At 46.1% G+C, this 16,023-nt stretch overlaps 1 protein-coding gene across 1 annotated transcript in view; it reads left to right on the top strand.

Moving 5' to 3' along the window:
* The window catches only part of LOC138516409 (EF-hand calcium-binding domain-containing protein 6-like), a 697,038-nt gene extending 684,845 nt beyond the window's left edge, over positions 1-12,193 (top strand). Inside the window, exon 19 of the mRNA XM_069631506.1 lies at positions 10,421-12,193. Within this exon, the coding sequence (XP_069487607.1) occupies positions 10,421-10,678 (258 nt within the window). The 3' untranslated portion in view covers positions 10,679-12,193. The remainder of the gene's footprint in view (positions 1-10,420) is intronic.
* Positions 12,194-16,023: the final 3,830 nt, after the last annotated feature.

Genomic DNA, 16,023 nt, shown 5'->3' with positions numbered 1-16,023 from the left:
TTGCCAGTCCATGATTTTTGGATCATTTCTACTTTCGTGCCTTGAGAAGAGACACCTCTCTCAGCACACATCTTTCTTAATGTGTCGGATCTAGAAGCATTTAAAGTTAACAAGGTGCTTGTTTCCATACTGTTAGATAGGACGAAGGCCTTTAAAAAGTTATACTACAACAATTCACTATGTGTCCTGTAGAAATAACTCAAAATGCCTTCACTGGTGCGCAACTCTGGATACCTCCAGTCCTATCCCACCGCTGTACACCAATTTGTTAAGACGGATTTCTGAACTCTGACCTGGAGGGGCAGAGGTTCAGAAGGCCAGCCTAGTTTCTTGGAACAGGGTAACCTCTAGACAAGCCAGACCAATCAGGGTAGCCATAGCGGCGGTCAAGACTAAGTCTCAAGAGGGGTGAGGGTGACTGAAAGACCTCAATGAGCACACAAAGCAAGGACACTTATGAATTACTCCAGACAGGTGTTATATTAAAAATATAGACACATTTATTACAAGGCCTTTGTAACATAGACCATAGCAAAGAATCACAGTAACACTAAAGTAAACCAATACATCACAATCAATCCAATATATATACAAGATTGAGGGGTCTAAGGAGTTAACAGCACGGAATATGTAGACCACCTAGATGGGGAGGAAAACAGGCAGTGCAAGTAATCATTAGACCCAGTTCAACATTGAGAATACACCTAACTTAAGAGGCAGTCCAAGCCCTATGAAGAGAGGAGCCTTATGCTATATAGTAACTGCACGCGCTGGTGCCAATGGACAAAATAGGGTCTCTTCAAGGGTCACTAGCAGCTCAGGAAGGTGGATGCGGTCGATGAAGAACAAGTCCCCACTACTCAAGCAGGACCTCCACTTACGGGTAGAGGCATGTTGAGAGTGCAGGATAGAGTTGCTATTTTGCAACAGCGGTAGAAAAGAAATGGGCTCCTGCGCTAGGGGCCACCGGTTGGGGTATGGACTAGTCACCGGTCCCCGATGCAGGCAGGCCCAGACTTTGCCAGTTCAGTTCACTTTGCTGGCAGGTTCGAATGCGACAATCAGGACGTCTCGACACTGTGTAGTTTCCGCGGTAGTAGGCTTCAGCGTCAAGGGGGTAACAAATGCAGCGAACGTGCACAGGTCGTTGCCACAGCAGAGCAACAAGGCAACTGCGTTTACTCTGGTCCGCGCGCATTTGTCTCACGTCAGACCTGGGAATGCCAAGTGTACGAAATTTGGTGTGAGGGTGCCGTGGACACAGAGCTAGCAGTATGCCAGGTTTCGAGGGCTTCCTTGAAACGGCAGCAGTGACAGAGCAAATGTCACGTGTAAGCTGGTCAGCCCACTGGTTCGCCCAGGGACACTTGCGAAGTGGCTTACTTGCAGGGTTTGATGAAGGTGCCGAGAATAGTTGGTCCCACTATTTCAATGGGTCGAAGCACCTTCGCAGACCTTCTAGGACGATCAGATGCAGAGGGGTCTCGCAGGACGACAGCGGGCTCAGGGTGCCAAACCTTCCAGCGGATCACCAGCGGCTCCTCGACTCGGCTTCTTGTTGCAGGATACTTGGCACCTTATCCCTTGTTCGGTGTGAACTCAGGAGATCGACAGGGTAGTGGTGTTTTCAGCCTCCTCTTATCCAAAGTTCCCTTCGCGCCAAAACGGAGAGGACCCAATGGGATATCTGCTCACAAACACTCACTCCATACGTGGACCAATCACGGACCACAGTGGTCCCATCCATTCAGGACACTCCAGACTCTCTGGCACCCAGGATGTGTATTGGGAACAGACATCCCAGCCCACATCCTGGAGGCAAACATACAAGGCATGCAGAAGCCCGCGAACGCATTGAGTTTCGCCGGAAAGTGCATGACCAAATAAGGACTGACCCGGGTCGGCTCGACCTTGGCGAAGGTGAAGGGGCAAGATGGCCAAAGGACAGGACAAAGAACCTCGTGGCATGGCCATTTTGGAGCCAGGCCACCTATTTGTGCCAAATGCGGTAAGCGCGGATAACATGGCAAAAAAGGGTTAAAAACATAAGATAAACAATAGCTGCCACCAGTCCTGTCCGTGACACACCTGCACAGTTCATAATAAGTCCAGCGAGAGTTTCTAGGCCCTTTGGAATGACTAGAGATCCAAGTGTACTTTAAGGTAAGTTACTTAAGTTACTTTGTACACCTGTTACATGTTGCACAAAAGCTGCAACATGAGGAAAGGACTAAGGGAAACGAAGTCTCCCAGTGCTGACTGTTTTAAGGGCATGTCAGTTCCCCATAAGAATTGACTGAAAGCCCAGAGGAGTGCGGCTGAGGGCTGCGCTTCTCTGGCAAAGGTTAGATCAGGCTGTAGAACAGCAGCAAAAAGTTTGGGGATTGACACATGGAGGGAAAATTACATTTAAATATGAAATCTTTCCTAACAGATACCACAAATAGCAAGGCATACAATGAGACAGAGCAAGAGGGTGCAGGCATTGAAGGAGCCACATATTTGTCAAGTTCAAGCACTGTGCACAGAAAGCAACTTCAGATACTCCCGTGCTTCAGTGCACAGTCTTTTCCTAAGGTGAAAACACTCATGATAGTGGTTGGTAGTCTTTGCATACAGTCACACCAACTCTAGCAACAGAATCCATGCAGCAAACACAACAAAGTTCACTAATGAGACCACAAGGAGCAGGAGACGAGGTTAGAGCCTGTCTTAGCTCTGAAAAAACATCTGGTGTGTGTAAATATTTCCAACCGAAAAGAAATGTGGGGCAAAGTTTGTAATTGAAAATGTTATGTACTCGCCTAGTATACTGTTGTGTAATGATATTGAATAGGCACTATAAACTGCCACGTTTAAACACTTTTTCCTGCTCATGCGAGGCAACTCTTTAGGCTTTACTGCGCATGTCTTTGCATTGAAGGCCCTTTGCCTAGTGTGTAAGAATGCCCACCTTCACATCTCTCACTTCTGACGTGATTCCTTTTTGGCATAAGTAAGCGTGTTTTAGGCTCTCGCTTTCTTAGGAAAAGCGGCATTCGTAGGAGGAAGTGATCATACTGTAAATGTTGTTACCTGTCCCAGAGCATGTGTGAATGTTTGAGGAGCATATTCACCTTCATTGAATGTATCAAGCTATGCTGACCTCTCTGATAACACTGACTAACATGAAAGAGCTCAGGTGGTATCACAAAGACTTGTATATTGGGGCTTTGTTCATTTCTTGCAACATTGTTTCTGTATGATTCTTTGCCCTGTCTGGACCACTTTAACCACTCCTACAGTCTCTGAAAGGTATTAGTAAAGATACAGATGCAGTAAAGCTGCACATCTAGCTTGCTGGCAATCCGCTGAAAACTGGTATGCCAACCTGGTGAAAATCAATTGTTCATATGTTGATGTGTCTGTGGAAATAGTACAAGGCGGTGGCCTACTAATGCTATAGGCATAGCCAGCGATTGGCGGGTTCCTATATAAGACCTACAATGTGTACTCTTTCCTGTAGCCTTTTGAAGAGACCACCCAGCAGGTTGGCTTGCACAGTACATCTCTTAATGCAGTACTGCCACTGGTGTGTCTTTGGAATTAGACCTGTCTAACACACTATAGGTACATGACCTGTCTGGTGATACAGAAGCAGGGCAAATGGCCATGAAAAAGCTCTCAATCCTCAACAGAATCCAAGCATTGATGACATGAGGAGGTAATATGGAATTCCTCCTGGCATCTTTCCTTGCGCCATGTTATAATATAAAGACAGCAGCGTTTATATAATATATGTTTGAGACTGAGAATGAGGACAGCAGAGAGGGTTATCATTCAAAATACGATATGCTACCCATGTGGAAGGGTGCACTTCGAAGACTTCTTAAGATCTGGTTGGAATAAGAAGAGGGAGACAAAGTTGGCCGAACAACAATTAAGATCTGGTTGGAATAAGAAGAGGGAGACAAAGTTGGGCAAACAACAACCCAGGGCGGTACCCTTCACTACAAAATAGATTATAGGGCTTTGTTCAGTCCTCATCGTCTGACAGTACGTCCGCGGTCACCACGAGGTGCCTTTGAGCATCAGAAAAACATATGAAACTGTGGCACACACTTCTTCTGCAGTCAGGCTTACTATATGCATCAGGGTTCCGAGAATTCAACAGACACGCGGCAAACCAAATGGTTGAAGTCTATGTTCTTGACACATGTCATGGCTAATGATGGCAATCAACTACAATTCTGGATTGGCAAGTGGTCAGTATGGACATCTGTGCTTGACCAATTGACTGTGGCAACCCTAATCTGCCTGCCTGCGAGCGTGCAGTGTGCATGGGTATTTAGCGTGGCTGGGGTTATTGGCTCAGCCCACGGAAGCTGCTTCAGTGACACATGTGAACGAGTTTACTTTCATAAAAAGTAATAAGCATCTTCGCTTTGAAGGTTGACCTCCTTAGATTGAGGTTTACTTTGTTCCTTCCTTCAAGGTTCTAAAGTTAATTGTTAGCTATGTTTAGTTTCTCGTTCCAGTAAAGTCTAGTTAAAGTGTATTGTTTCCTGCGGTTGAAGTTTATTTACATTTACTTTTTTGCTCCATTTTTGGCTTGCTCTTCATTCAGCCCAGTTAACGCTGACATTGAACTCCATGAAGGTTCTGTGTCAATGAAAAGCCAGCCCCCGTTAAGACCCTCATGGTCAAATTCACCTCAAAAGGCGTAGGCAACCCAAAGATTCCATGTCCCTGGAGGTTCTGCCCCAGTCTATTTGTCTCCAACTAGCACTGGTTCCCAATTTGTGGCTTCTTCTTCAATCAGCTCAGTTAACACTGATATTGTACTCCATGGAGGCCCTGCCTAATTCAAGGGCCAGCCCTCACTAAATCTCCCATGGTGAAATTCACCCCCAAATTCCAGGGCTCAGCCCAGTGCAAAGCTTCACCATGCCTGTTGGTTCCGCCTCCGTTTTTTGGCTCTCACTAGCAGTGGTGCCCATTTCCTGACTCCTTTTCTACTCAGCCCAGTTGACAGTGACATTTTCCTCCCTGGTGGTTCTGCCTCAGTCTGTTTGTCTCTATCTGCCAGCAGCGCTATAGCCTAGTACTTCACCTAAAACTGGCGGTTCTGCCTCACTTTATTTGGCTCTAGCTAAAAACAAATTATTATTATCTACCAATGGAGCCACTCCACCATTTTTTCTGCACTTTCCCAGGTCACTGTGTCTCCCATTTTTCTGCCATGTTGCCCAGTAATCTACACAGCAGTGGTGGAGCCAGGATAGGAGCTGGGGGGGGGGGGAGCAGCCGCCCCACCTGGCTCCCCACTTGGTGCATAGTGCATGCCGAGTGCACCCCAAGCCTCCTGCTGGTGCCTTATTATCCGCCCCCCTTTGTGGCACCAAAAGCTGCCTCCGCTGCTGCTAAACGGTGGTAGGAGGATGCTCGAGCATGTGCCTTAACATGGCATCCTTCCTTGCCATGTGGTCCAGCCCCCCCTGTCTTTCCGATATGCCACAATAAAGGCAGCATGACCATCAATTCAGACACATCACCCTCAGAAACACTGCAAACACTAAGGTTAGACATCCAAGTGAGCAAGCAGCTCGCAAGCCAACACTCACTACATTTCTTCAGCGGAAAATTCCCTCACAGCAAGTTACTGAAGGTTGGTGAGTCAGGGACCGACGGACCACTTAAGCGGGAACAGTTACAGATGTGCCCATCACTAGAAATGTGAGGAGCCAAATTGCGTGGCTGTGGGGATGCCATGACAATCCCTACAGAACCAAAAATGCCGATGGGACCCCTGCACTCTTTCTGTGATCCTTGTGCAATTACTATACCCAACAATCATGCAAAGCCCCACCAAATTAGAGTAATAATGTGTAGAGTAAACCTATCTGATAGGGAGGTGGGGGCCCTGCCCAATCGGGTATTCAGAATCTGGTAGGAAAATTACCCCACCAATCCCAGGCCACAGTGGCGTTGTTACGACCAGTACAGCGTTATAAAAAGGGGCAGAAGGAGGCAGTGTCAGACTTTGGACAGATACCCATAGAAGTGGCGACCAGGAGGCGAGAGAGAGCAAAATATACCATAAATAGCAGTTTGCTAAACAGTGCTGCTGAGTCTCGATCTAGGCTGTGAAAGGGGTGGGGGCATGTGGTGCCAGAATGCTGCTGAGCGATTTAGCGCAGCGCCTGGCTAAAGCAGGAGGGAACTGATGGAAAAATGAACTATTTTCTAGCATGCAATGTTCTCTAGAGCAGAGTCTGGCACGAGCTACAGAAGCGGAGGGAGAAAGGAGCACTTTGTAGGCAAGCTGTAGGTCATAGTGCAGAGCCTGGCTGGAGCCAATGAACCAAGAGAAGGAGCACTTCTAGAGCCTTTTGCCAAAGTTCATGCCAAGGAGAGTGACGTGTGGCTGGTAGGTGATAATACGTTTAATCTGAACAGGAACATGGCAGGAGGAGTAATTATGTCTGGTTATTGCTGTGGGTATCCCCTAAGGCAAGGGGGAGTATAGTTACTTTCTGTAAGGCTTATGCTCTGTCGATATCCCAAAAGCCCAGGTAGGCGACCCGAGGCCAGAGGGTTATATGTGAGCCAGGAACCAACCTGAGGAGAAGGCAAGAACGCATGCTCAGGTGCTGCAAACACTGTGTGACTGAGAATAGACTGAGAAAAGACAGCAGGAGGCTATATCGCTGGAAATGTGTTTTGTTTTCTTGGGATGTGGATTAGGGCACTAGGTCTTCTTAGGCCCTCACGCTTGTTTTATTGCACCTCCATCCAGACAGCATTAGACAAAGTTATTCAGGCTGAGTTGTGTGCCTCCCCTGGACCTCTTTGGCATTGAACTAACCCTTCCTGTGATAACAGTAGAGAGTGTTGAAACTCCTTTGCTTTGTGTTGGGTGATCTGATGTGTCACCCAATGACACTCCACTTTAGAGATGTTACTGTCTAATGGTTGTAAGGTACATGCTTTGACTCATCTTAAACAGGTTTTTGGGCAGGATTGGACAGATATATTTTTTCTTCTGCTAACCAAGAATGATACACTATCCTTTATATTGTGCTGGCACTTGTGGAGAAGCTCCCTCGGCAGGTAATGTATATGCTAACAAAAGCGTACTTTAATGATGTACTTTTGCACTGACCTCCAAATGTAAGTGCTTTGAGCTCTGCAATTATCATTGGGGGCTTGTATGCAATTGTTTGAGTTCGGCATTCAAACTTTAAATGTATAAATGTTCTTGTATTTTAACAATATGCGTCTGTATTGTGTCTCTAATAACTAAATCTCATTAAATAAGAAGATAAATGCCCATCTTTAATTTCTTCCAGTACAGATCGCTCATCATCACAAAATAAGCAATGAATCACCTTTGGTTCTGCTTACTGACGGCTGATACCAGTAACCCCAGCTTCCTATATAAGCAATACCTAGTCACTAAAAGCGATCACACATAACTGCAGAGAAGTTGAATAATGCCTTTTTATTGCAAAACCAACTTAAGTAACCAAGCAGCCACAGGCATGAGTTCTCCGAGCAGCCACGGGCATGGGTTCTCCGAGCAACCACAGGCATGGGTTCTCCGAGTAACCACGGGCATGGGTTCTCCAAGCAACCACTGGCATGGGTTCTCTGAGGAACCATTGGCATGGGTTCTCTGCGGAGACACGGGCATGAGTTCTCCAAACAACCACAGGCATGGGTTCTCCGAGCAGCCACGGGCATGGGTTATCCGAGCAGCCACGGGCATGGGTTCTCCAAGCAACCACTGGCATGGGTTCTCTGAGGAACCATGGGCATGGGTTCTCTGAGGAGACACGGGCATGGGTTCTCCAAACAACCACGGGCATGGGTTCTCATTACCAACACCCCCTCACTAACCCACTCATCTTCCTCCATCTTTTCACGTTACACTAAAAGCATAAGCCAGTAAATAAACACACACCTATTGCCAGACTATCTGAACATTCCCCCAGTCACACACTCACCATCGTCTACTCTCCCAAACATCTCACCAAAATACAACAACCCCCTTCCTACAGGACCACCCATGCTCACAGGGCTTGTTAGCCAGAAACAGAGCAGAACAGTACCGGGGGCTCCCATATGGCAAATCAAAATCGAGGACTACCAATCTGCATTCATCAATGACTAAGGTTTTACATCTTTCCTCTTTTCTCTTTTCTTACTATCTCCAGTCCCGACTCGGCAGGGCTGTATTTAAAGATGTTCATGACACTCCATGAAGGTCTCTTCTAAACAGGTTTACCCTTGCTCATCCAGGACCATCAAGGATAACAAAGGCTCTCTTGCCCCTGCACTCGCTGATTTCTGCAGTCACTCTTTTGACACTGGATCTTTCCCCTCCTCCCTTAAGCACTCCCTTGTGCGCCCACTCCTTAAAAAACCTTCAGCGGACCCTACTTGCTCTGCCAACTACCGCCCTATTTCCATCACCCCCTTCCTGGGGAAGTTGCTGGAGAAGATGGCATTGCCCCAACTCAACTCACACACCAAACATGTTGGTGGTCTCAACAACCATCAATCTGGATTATGAGCATCCAGAGGCACGGAAACTGCTCTTCTGAACACCCGTGAAGAACTGCTTGCATCTCTGGACTCCAACTCTCCAGCTGTCCTTATCCTTCTCGATCTCTCCTCTGCCTTTGACACAGTGAACCATTCCATCCTCGTACAAAGGCTCCACGATAACCTTGGTATCTCGGAACAGGCACTGGACTGGCTGACATCCTTCCTTACTGACGCTCTTCACAAGTCATCCTGGGCACCTTCTCCTCCCCTACTTCTTTCTCCACCTGTGGTGTCCCCCGTGGTTCTATCCTCTTCCCTTGGCTCTTTAACATCTACCTTGCTCTGCTTCCACACCTCATCTCCTCCTTCTCCTCCAACTTCAAGTGTTACGCAGATGACACACAACTCTTTTTCAAACTTCCTGCTGACCCTCTTGCACCCTCCATCATCCCTGACTGCCTATCTGCCATCCATTCCCGGTGCACCTCCAACGATCTCTGCCTCAACGCCTGTAAAATAGATATCCTTCCCATTGGGACCCCTGCTCCCTCCTTCTTCCCTTCGCTCTGGGCTTCCTCCTGGGGCTCTCCCCCTGCCCCTTCTTCTGAAGCCAAAAACCTTGGAATCATCTTTGACTCCTGTCTCTCTCTCTCTCCTTCCCCCCCACACTCAGGACAATGCCAAGAAGTCCCACGTTCAGCTCTTCCTTATCAAAAAAATTCTCCCTTTTCTCACTTTCCCTCAGCGGCTCAATGTTACCCGAGCCCTACTTCTCTCTAGACTTGACTATTGCAATAGCCTCCTCCTGAATCTACTTTCTTCCACTCTGCGACCACTTCAGCTAATCCAGAATAGGGCAGCAAGACTTATCCTTGGCCTTAAGCCCAGGGACCCCATTTCTCCTGCCCTAAAAAGTCTTCACTGGCTCCCGGTTGCTGCATGGCTTAAATTCAAATCCCTCTGCATCATCCACAAGGCTGTATGGGCCCGGGGACCACACTATCTTCAACTTTATCTTACTAAATATTCTCCCTCTAGACCACTACGTTCCTCTGGCATCAACTCTTTGTGTGTAAAGCGTTTTGCTAAACAGAGAGTAGGTGGTCATTTGCTTTCCTTAGCTGGCTCCCTCCTATGTAACAGCCCCCCCCTGTGTCTTAAATGCTGTGCCTTAAACTCCAGAAGCTCCTTAAGACTTTCCTCTTTACCTCCTCCTTCCCTTCCACTCTCCTCTGCTATTCCCACAGTTGCTGTGATTGATGTTAGGGGCCTTTATGCATCCTCGGGCCCCTGACCTCCCACACCCAATCAGCCCAGCTCCTGTCTACCCTCAGCACTTGCATTGACACACCCTCCGCCCCCGGAGGTTCGCACCTAACATGGATCTGGCTGTGTAGCACTTAACAATCCTAGCACTTCATCTGTGACTCAGCCATGAGCTCAGACTCCCCAGCACTTACCCCCTCTGCCCTCTTCCTTGCAGCACTTGCACGTTCTGAATACTCACAGGGCATAGTAGGTTCGTCCTTTTCCCTTTTTCCTGCCACTGCTCTTAAGTATTGCGTTTAGTAATGTGTTTCAATCCCTTGTTCCCTCCCTTCGCCCTGTGGGTGCTTTGAAACAGTATTCTACTTGCTGTATAAGCGCCTAGCAATTAAACAATAAATAAATAAATAAAGACACAACCAAAATAGCGAGGTAGAAGACCCAGTTAGTTAACCTTACATTGCTGCATCAGTTATAAGGCTTAAAATGATCTGTTTCTGTGAACTAGTCCACTTTGGGCTCAATATAAAACGCATATGTTTGTAGAACCGAATGTCCAATTTGACCTATTCTTAATCTTTTCAAGAGCTCTTTTCCACAACCTTTCCCTTTGTATTCCTAGTTGCCAACTGATTGGAAGATTCTTCGACGAGCCTTTAAGAAGCTGGACACTGATGGAAGTGGTTACCTCCCGTTGGCAGAATTTAAGTCTGCCCTTAAGCTCTGCAAGCTTACATTGGACGAAAATGAAGTTTACCAGATCATGTCGAAGTATGACCAAAATATGGATGGTCGTATCAATTACAAATCTTTTTTGGATGAAGCAGGCCTGAAAGGACGAATGTCTGCCATGAGCAAATCCAGTGTGCATGAACTGTGAATCATCCAAGATCAGCTTATCTGCCAGCGTGGAACATGGCATGTATGGCCTCAAATAACATGCACCCTCCTGCAGGCCTCCACTACCCAACTCCAGAGTTGCCAACCCTATAAAACAACCAGGAGGAATTTATCAGGCATGAATTACCCTAAAGCCCCACTATGTATACAGAGTAACTACTTAATAGTTGAAGGCAAATTGTTGTGCAAGGGTTATACAAGCTTATGTACTCTCTCAAAAAGCCTTTGCACACTCCAATCAACTCATGTATATTGGATATGTACATTGGATATGAGTGAATGAGTCTCCTCAAATATATTTTATTTGCCCGCGTTACCTCACAAAGAATATTTCAGAGGCACTCACTTGTCCAAATGCTGAACCTTAATATTCAGGAAAAAGGGTTTTTAAAGGAACGTTGTACGAAAATTATTCAAATTAATTAAATGATTACCTTCAGCTTCCATTCTTCTATTCTCACTAACCATTCGTATGCTGTCATTTGGTCGTGGGACTCCTCCACTTTTCTACTTGTGGGCTAAATCTGCCAAGGTTTTCTTCTGGGACCTCCAGTTTTCTTCTTCGAGACTTTTTCCTTTCTGCTTTAATCCCCTCCTTTGGTCTTAGTTGTCATTTCTTTGCAGGTGATTTGCAGTCCTTTCCCTTCTTACACAAACCCTTCGCAAAGGGACCCCTGTGATTTTCTCCTACCAATGTCTTCACCCTTAATATACTAAGACTGAGATTGTATTATTTTCTGCTTTCTATCCTTTACCTCACCTTTTCCCTTTTCTGCTGGTGTCTTTGCAATGTTTTATTCGTTTTATAATTCTGGTATAATGTTTGACTTCTCACTTTTTTCTCTACGCATTGCCTCTCTTGCTCAGTTGAGTCTACCCCAACTAGCAGCATCCACATAATTAACCCTTTTCTTTTGAAGCGATTAAAAGTCTTACACTTTCTCTAATTCCGATAGACGTGGGGAATGTCTTGTTATTTAATTAGTCTTTCAATTTATTCCCTCTTCCTGCTTAAATATATTTTCAATTCTGTTTACTTTTAAAGTTCTCTTCTTCTACACGTATCACACCCCTCACAATTAGTTTTTTTAAGCTCCCTGTCCATCCCGCTTCCAGATGTGCTTTTTCAGCATTACTTTTAAATGTTAGCTGGTGTGATCCCTGCTTATCTTTCCTCACTAAGTTCTTTCTATGTCCCCATCCATCTGCCCTATGGTCTCTGCCTCTCAGTACAGTATTTCTGTTCCTACTCCTTTGCTTCTTCACACATCCACTTTTTTCCTCTAAATGATCCCAAGCTTCAAAATGCCCTACTTCTCCCTGTCTCCTCTGCCCCCTCACTTTACAATTTCTTCTCCTCTCTTAAGAACCATTTCCTAGTGTATCTCCTTTGTTCAACATTCTACATCATGTGTTTTTTGTATTTTTCATTTGATATATGACTTAAGCCCTATGATGAAAACACTTTGTGAAATAAAGACATTTTGAAACAGTAACTTGAACTTCAATACATTTCATTTGTGTTCAGTGACCCCTATCTTTTTATTTTTATTTTCTCTGCATTGTATTTTTGTAGAGCGTGGTGATCTCCTACTTTATGTAGCTCTTACAGTACACTGTGAATTTTAGGACGATAAAATTTCAAATGATATAAGTTGCTTTTACTTAAAATATTAACTAGTTCTAAAGTGCATTAGTGCAGAGATCCGCTCTTCGAAGGCTGCACACAGGTCCGATTTTCAGAAGGTCTGTCATGAGTAGATATATGTGCTTCTAATGAGACCTAATAGAACTCACTTACATAGTTAATTGTTATCTGGAAAGCATGATAGGATTATAGGCTTGAGGGCCAGAGTTGTGCACCACTGCGAAATGTAGCAGGCCTTTTTTCCATACCATCATAAATGCATGGAATACGATAATTACCAGGTTGGTCAGTGATGGTAAAGTAAGTGACATCTGTCAATCTACTGTATTTCTTTTGCTACTTTGGGATTGGTAGGGAGTAGCGTGTGCTGATTGACCTTGGGAGCCAAAGGAGGGATGTTACGCTTTGTTGCAAACATACCAGGGTGAAATACACAATGAGCCCCAACTCTTCTGCCTATGGCACTGTTAACCGGCACGTGTGTTTTCTAGACACAGATACATCTTCTGTGTAATACCATTGATGACAATATTGTACAGCTGGATTGGAAGTTCCCCTCTTTCGGGCTCAGGATTTGCCAAGGTGCCACTTTTCCCTAAAAAGCAGTGACACCCTTTCTTCATTTGCATCTTTGCTCTGGTCATGTGTTATGCCCTTAATGCGCACCTTAGGCATGGAGTGCGGGTTAATATGGTGGACTTAGATCTAAGAGAGAATGTGCTAGAGATGGATATAAGGAAGGTCGTAGGGTATGGGGGTAATTGGTTGGGGGAGGGGATGAGGGTTGTGGGTGTCTCTCCTGCACACAGTAAGGAAGAGTGGCAAGGGGGAGTGAGAAGAGGACTTGGTGGTTTCAGAGGCTTCCCCTACATGACACAGATGATGGGGTGCTGTGTAGGAAAGGGTTCCAGGATGCACCAGCACATACCACTTTTGATTGCATGACACGCAACGGGAAACCACTATTGGCAAAGCTGCACACTCAACACGACTTTGAGAAAAGTGTTGCGCATCGTTGCATAATGGAACTGTTGGATTATATCCTACCTAAACATCGATTTCTCAAACAAGGGATCCTTCTCAGATGTATATGCTTGTTAGCCTCCTTTGCCGCCAGCAGGGGTAGGCCCGAAATTCTTTTAATGTATGCTACATTTTAACAGCACTTTAGGGCTATCAGTGTAAGCTGCATATAGAAAGCAACACATCTGTGCTGACTTGACGCTGCCCCTTTAAGACAGAAGCCATCAGCTCCCCTGGGAGTAACGGGCCATAGAATGTACTGCACGGACTAATATCCTTCACTTTTGATTATTTTTTTCTGCACGTTTTGCAAGGGGATCTCTGCACAATGCCTCCAGGCTATTTCAAATTATGTAAAGTGTCCAATTGTACCCTATTTATTGTGTATTCGACTTCTGCTCTGTTTCTCTTTCTCCTGAGCTGGCTTTTATGCCTGGAGAGGCTTTTTGGCGCCTTTTTATTTCTCCGGAACTGACTCTCATAGGAATGTGTTTGTTCCTGATTGGAATTTTATCTTCACTGGCATTGCCACCTCCTCAGCAAACCATGCACCCGGTATCCAAGACTTGTGACCTCTGGCGAGGGGAGGCTGGGAAGGATGATGGACATCCTGCATGTCTGAGTCCTTCCCACCCGCCTGAAAGTGACACAGCCTGTCTGAAAATGAAGATTGGAGCTTTACGTGGGAGGGTTATGAAGGTGGAGCAAGACCTTTTGTAATGGACTCATGTCTCCACTTCTTGGAACAAACTATCCTAACTGCCCTCAAAGCTCTCGTGAATGAGTCTAAATGCTCGGGACTTTAAACTTTTCAACGTATTACCTAGCCAGTGCATACATTTATTTTTGCCTGGCACGAGATATAAAGTATATTAACTGACACATATTTTTCGATCTTTACCCAGGCAGTTGGTGGTCTTTGCTTTGGTAACATATTGAATTTTTGAAATCCAAACCGTGTTTTGATTTTTCCATTCCCCCTTCACCTTTTTTAATCCATAATATTTTAATTAGTTTTCTTAGAAAACGGTTACATACACTCCAATGCAAAAATATACTGGCAGTTCGGCACAGGTGTAAATTCATATAATTATATTATCTATATCACTTTGTTTTGACACTCCTTTATTCAAACTATTAATATTTTGCCCAATAAACCTGTCCAATACATATGTCCACTGAGAGATTGCCCTTGGTTGCTCGACCACTGCTACTAATTCATGAGCACATACGTGACCCTAGCCCATTGCCCAGCAAAACATGTCATGCCACAGCAGGAAATAACCAGACTGGGTTCACCATGATGGCAGTTTAGCTACATAATAGCAGGTATCATGCTTGCTTTATCAAAAGATGCCCAGTGCAAGATTATGCAGTCAATTGCATAATTGTTTACCGGTGTCACACCGCGCCCGTGGAAACTATGGGCAAGATGGAGACGCTATTAGGTCTCCACGGCAAGGTAGCGTGACATGCTAGACTATTCTTGGCTGCAGGTATATAAGGAAGCCACGCCCCCTGCGAGTCACGTTGCAACTCGCTTCGTTGGTCATCCGACTTTCGCCGCTTAGCAGTGCTCTTTTTCTACTTTCTCTTCGTTTATCCCTTGTTCCTGTTCTTCCCTTGCCTTCCGAATGGGCTATTGTGTTATCCTCAGTCGTCCCTCCATTGCTCCTTTTCCCCGCTCCGGTTCCTCCCGACTCACCTGTGTCTCTGGTCAGCCCCTCCGCTGCCACCTTCCCGGTTCCTTCTCTGGGGATTACTTTCTTTAGGGTTTCGCTTTTCTTTCAGCCTCTCCAGGCATCTGTGCCTCCCTGTTGTCGGCCCTTTTCCTCCGACACCTGTCCGCGGTGTGTTCGGAGCTTTCCACTCTGCATCCCAGGCTGTCCGCTCTCTTCCAGCTCCTCGCTCGCCCATTCTCCTTTTCTCGCTCTCTCTCTCACTCGCTAGTCCACTCTCTCTCTCTCTCTCGCCCTCTTAGTCCCTCTCGCTGGCTCCTTCTCTTTCCTTTTCTCCCTCTCTTCCGTTCGCCAGCGCTCCCTCTCTCTCACACACTCTCACCCTATTTCTCTCTTTCTCTCTTTCTCTTACCTTTTACTTAGAAGTCCGTAACCTTCTATATTTTTGTGCATACCGCAGATGGTGCTCTTTCCCTCCTGGTACCTCCTGTCTGCAGGGAAATCCTTACTTCCTGGGTTCAGCCATACCAGGAGCTACTCTTTCTGGATAATTATCCCTCCTGATACCGACCGGAGTTTCTACTAAACAATGAAGTCTATGCTCCACTTCGATACGAGACAGAACCAGCCTCTCCTACTTCCAGTTCTGCCGGGCCAATACCATCTGCGGCTACACAGGGTTTTTTTCTGCCTATTCAGGCCTTTTCCCTGTTTGAAGGGACGGGCTCCCTTGGGTTCATCTGACTGTCAGTCCATTCGACGGTCAAGGTGGCCTCGGGAGGAGACCGTCCTTACCTCTACGAACGCAAGAAGGGAATCAGATCTACCAAGACAGACGACGAAGCAGAAACTCCTAAAAAGGACAGAAGGAGGCGACAGAAGGCTCCTAGCTCCATAGAGGACCCAGGTGAGGAGAATCAGGGGGAGAAATCTACTGACCGTGACAGTTTGCAGCGCCACCCAATCAACATGGCC

Source organism: Ambystoma mexicanum, chromosome 6q (genome assembly GCF_040938575.1).
Source record: "Ambystoma mexicanum isolate Mex_15411 chromosome 6q, UKY_AmexF1_1, whole genome shotgun sequence".
NCBI classification, from domain to species: domain Eukaryota; kingdom Metazoa; phylum Chordata; class Amphibia; order Caudata; family Ambystomatidae; genus Ambystoma; species Ambystoma mexicanum.
The sequence above is the reverse complement of the archived record's forward strand: the minus strand, read 5'-3'. Positions and strand labels throughout refer to the sequence as shown.